Below are 4,910 nucleotides of genomic sequence, written 5' to 3' on the forward strand. Positions count from 1 at the left end.
GATCCGAACATGGCCTATAAATAGTGGTCGGATTTCCTCATTTTGACTCGCCAATTCAGAGAGTTCCATAGCATTTCAGTCGTTTCTGACAGGTTCTAGTCTTGTTCCGAGATTTGGGCACTAGCGGGGAGCTGCTGGTCTTGTAGCAGAGCTGTGCTCTAGTTGGGAGCTAGCGGCATCAGCGGGCTAGCGACGGACGAAGGTTTGGAATTTTATCAGTATTTATCTCAGGATTATCTAGTTAAGTCTGGTAGATAAGTTTAGTGATGGTTTTCACTTGATGAATAGGCTTGGATTAGACCTGTTGTCTGGTTGTTCCAGTAGATTAGGATTGCTGTGATAGAGGTACGAAAGTACTATCCGAGATATCCTGGTTGAGTATACATTCATATATGTGTTGCATGATTATGTGGTGCATTGATATATGTCATATGATGCATGCTATTATGTCACGTTTATTACTGCACGTTGCATTTCATGTTGAGCCGTATCTCCTTCGAGATAGCCTTTGCTGTTGAGCTGTATCTCTTTCGAGATAAGCTATATCTTGGGGCCGCTCAGCCCTGTCTTGTGGACGCATGGACACCGAGAGTACACAGTGGCCGACGGGTCGGGAGGGCTTCGGTGGTCCGGGACATTTTAGGTCCACGTCTGTCTTGTAGTGGATGCAGTGACCCAGAGGTTGGACCGCGCGGCACTATCCACTTGGCGCCTCTAGACTGAGCATTGTTGAGATCCTTTTGTGATTCCTGTTTCTTGACTACCCCGGTATCATGATCATAGCATGTGCATTTCATATAGGTCTGTATACTCATACTTTTGTACTGGGCGTTCTTATCGCTCACGTCCTCGGTTTTGTTTATCTTGGGCACCTCATTCCCTCGGGGCAGGTCTCAGGTTGGATGGTTCCGGAGGAGCAGGAGGAGGACGTTGAGTAGCCGGTTGGTTTAGTTTCGGTATCATTTGATTCGATATGGTTGTACCAGATATTCTTTACCTTATTTTGAGTTGTTCTAGAGTTAGTTTGGGTTGTATAACTATCATTTGTTAGTTGTTTCCGCTATTATCTCTGATTAGTAATTATTAAGTTAATTGCATGCTTAGTTTTCAATTAGTAGGTGATTCTGGAACGGGTCACTACATAGGTCTAGCTATTCTAGAAAATCCTTCAATGAAACGCCTATAGTACCCAGCTAATCCCAAAAAGCTTCGAATCTCAGACACATTGGTTGGTTTAGGCCAATTGATAACAGCTTCAACTTTATTAGGATCAACAGATACTCCTTGTGCAGATATAACATGGCCTAAAAATAAAACTCTGTCCAACCAGAACTCACACTTAGAAAATTTGGCGTACAATTGCGCTTCTCTGAGTGTTTGGAGAACTAATTTCAAATGTTCTTTGTGCTCTGTTTTTGACTTAGAATAAATCAAGATGTCATCAATGAAAACGATAACAAATTTATCTATGAATTCCCGGAATACACGATTCATTAAATCCATAAAAACCGCTGGAGCATTAGTCAAACCAAACGGCACGACTAGGAATTCATAGTGTCCATAACGTGTCCGAAATGCTGTTTTAGGAACATCTTCCTCTCGGACTCTGAGCTGATGGTATCCGGAACGAAGATCAATCTTGGAATACACAGAAGTACCCTGCAACTGATCAAACAAGTCGTCAATACGCGGCAGAGGATACTTATTCTTCACAGTAGCCCGGTTCAACTGCCGATAATCGACGCACATTCTCATCGTTCCGTCTTTCTTCTTTACAAACAATACTGGAGCTCCCCAAGGTGACATACTGGGCCTGATATAGCCTTTCTCCAGTAAATCTTGTAGCTGTTCCTTGAGTTCTTTCAATTCTGTTGGAGCTAAACGATATGGTGCTCTAGAAATAGGATTTGTCCCCGGCATCAATTCAATGCTAAGATCTATTTCCCTTTGAGGCGGAAAACCTGGAATCTCATCAGGAAATACATCTGGAAAATCCTTGACAACGGGAATGTCTGAAACTTTCAATCGTTCTTCCCGTGTTGCATCAAGAGCATAGATCAAAAATCCTTCATTGCCGATTGACAACAACCTAAACATTTCCATTGCAGATACTAATGGAATTCGAGACTGTGAATCATAACCATAAAAATTCCATTTGCTGCCATAATACGGTCTAAATCTGACAACTCCATGGAAACAATCCACAGTAGCTCGATAATTTGTCAACATATCCATACCGAGGATACAGTCGAAATCAGACATAGCTAATTTGATTAGATTAGTTATCATAATATTATCCTCAAATCTAATCACACAGTTCAAAACTATCTCATGGGACATCAAGTATACACCGGCAGGAGTATCAACTGACACAGTATCCAACAAAGGAATAGTAGCAATCTCATGCTCATCAACAAATGCGGCAGATAAAAATGAATGAGATGCTCCTGTGTCTATCAATATGCGTGCAGGATAGTCAAAAACATAGCAAATACCTGCAATCACTCCTCCTGGTGCATCCTGAGCCTGATCCTGAGTCAATGCATGGACTCTAGCCTGCTGTGGCACTGTAAATTGTTGCTGAGGAGGACCTCTAGGCGGTGGATAACCAGATTGCTGAAATGACTGTGCAGGAGCATGTGGCTGGAAAGCTGGTACTCGGGGAACTTGTCCAGACTGTTGTGGCTGAAATTGCTGTCTTTGTGCATTAGGACATACTCTGGCGAAATGTCCAACTTGACCACAAACGTAACAAGACCCCTGAACTCCTACACATTGGGAACTAAAATGTCGACCACCACATCGGTCACAATGCACAGTGCTAGACGACCCAACAGAACCTCCCCCTCGTGCACTGCCTGAACTGGAGGAGCTGGATTGAGACTTCTTCTTGAATTGCTTTCCTTTTGCCTTGTACCTCTGCTGTTTGGGTTGTTGGTATGACTGTACAGGCTGATATGGAGGTAAATCCACTGGCATTGACATACTACTCCCAGATCCCTGAGAAACAGATGATGGACCTGGCTGGGGATCTCCTCTAAGCAAACTTGCTTCAATTTTCTTCGCCTTTTCCACTGCTTGAATATACGTATTAGGCGATCCAGTCATCACCAACGTATGAACAGTCCGCTGCAACCCATGCAGAAAACGTGATAGTTTAGCCTGATCATTCCTGGCAACATGTGGAACATAGGGCAAAAGAGCAGAAAACTGTGAAGCATATTCCACCACTGATTTGTTGCCCTGTACCAACTGATTGAACTCTTCTTCTTTAGCAGCATAATATGATGGCGGTGCATATTCCTGGGTAAAGTGAGCATGAAAAGCATCCCAAGTAATACTTTCACCAGAGTCCTTCATTGCTTCTTCTGTGGCTTCCCACCAGAGTTGTGCTCGATCTTTAAGTTGGTAGATGGCAAGCTTCAATTTAATATCTTGGGAATACTCCAACAAATTAAATAGATGATTTATACTTTTCAGCCAGCTTGATGCTTTTTCTCCGCTCTCGTTGCCAAAGAATTTTGGAGGACGTAATTCTTGAAACTGAGAAATTATTAACTGCATTCCTCCAACTTTCTGTGTCAGCTGTTCCACTTCTTGCTCAATCGCTACCTGTCTAGCTCCAGGTCTTTCAAGTCGAGGAGGTTCTTGGTTAACTTCTTCTTCAACATTTTGAGCGACTTGTCCTCGAGGTCGACCACGTCTACCTCTAATGATATCTGCAAGTCCTCGAACATTTTGCGCCTCAGATTCTTGTGCTATTTCTTTTCCTTTTCTACCTCTTCCTCCAGGTGCCATTCTACAAGACACGAGGATTAAATCCACAGGCAGATAACAGGTAAAAGAAATTTATAGGCAAATTTTTTTTTTAAACTACATACCATGCCTAATCAGCTAGTCATTCTAATGCAGGTAAATTCAATCAAATCACACCAAATAATTCAAATAAGAGCAAATAGTCAAACACATGCACAATCATGTTATTTGTGTCTAGACTCAAGTGCCCTAGACTCTAATTCGAGCATATCCCAGTTACGCTCTGATACCAACTATGGGGGCCCGTGCTCCTGATTAATATTTAATGACCAAACAACCAGGATTTATTAATGTAAACAGCGAAAGCGATTAAAATTTTCTCATTTTGGGCCTACAGAAATTTCGGCATGACCTATTCGTAAATAGGACATCCCAAAAATATCAAAATATCACAACAACATTTATATACTCGAAATAAAGTCATAACATCAATTCACAAACCTATAGCCGCACTGGCCAGGACTAAACACATGCAGAGCCGGCAAGGCTCGATCACACAACTAACAATTCAAAACATAGTAAAAACATCAGTACAGCTACACGGGGCATCTCCCCGGTAAATGTGTGACTCCATAATATAGTATATATCTATCTGGGAACTCTCAACCGCGACTCGACGACTGGGCACCACTACCTGACGCTCCACCAGACGCGTCAAATCCTCCTGGATAACCTGCTATGGCATCAAAAATAACCACAGCATAAAAAGAAACGAGGGGTCGGGCCCCAGTACGACGAACCAGTAATATTACGACAAATATAACTGACATGAAATAAAGTCAAGTAAAATGCGATGCAATGCAATGTAATGCAATGCGTGTCGGTAGCAACGAAATAATGGATACCAAAATGGAGTCCAAATGAATCGCATCAACAACAGTAACAGTGGCCACCCGTGCCAGGACTGCAGCAACGTAATAACATGCCGCCGCTCATCCATGCACGTAGCATCGAGGGTACGGGTGCGACCCGCTCAGTCCTCATGCAAGTCATCAGGAGTGCTAATCCTACCCACCCACTCCATCGATGACGCTACAACTCGATAGATCAGTAACAATAGCAATCAACGGAGTCAAGGCTCGAAATGCTATGCA

General features: G+C 42.9%; 1 protein-coding gene across 1 annotated transcript; it reads right to left on the reverse strand.

The window, feature by feature from the left end:
- Positions 1 to 1,137: 1,137 nt before the first annotated feature.
- LOC140827061 (uncharacterized) lies at positions 1,138 to 3,798 on the reverse strand. Its single transcript, XM_073189654.1, has 2 exons — positions 1,809 to 3,798; positions 1,138 to 1,409 (listed from the first exon to the last, which is right to left on the reverse strand). Exons 1-2 carry the CDS (start codon positions 3,796 to 3,798, stop codon positions 1,138 to 1,140), a joined length of 2,262 nt encoding a protein of 753 aa, XP_073045755.1.
- Between the last annotated feature and the right edge of the window lie 1,112 nt (positions 3,799 to 4,910).

This window comes from Primulina eburnea, chromosome 3 (assembly GCF_022965805.1).
Source record: "Primulina eburnea isolate SZY01 chromosome 3, ASM2296580v1, whole genome shotgun sequence".
NCBI classification, from domain to species: Eukaryota; Viridiplantae; Streptophyta; class Magnoliopsida; order Lamiales; family Gesneriaceae; genus Primulina; species Primulina eburnea.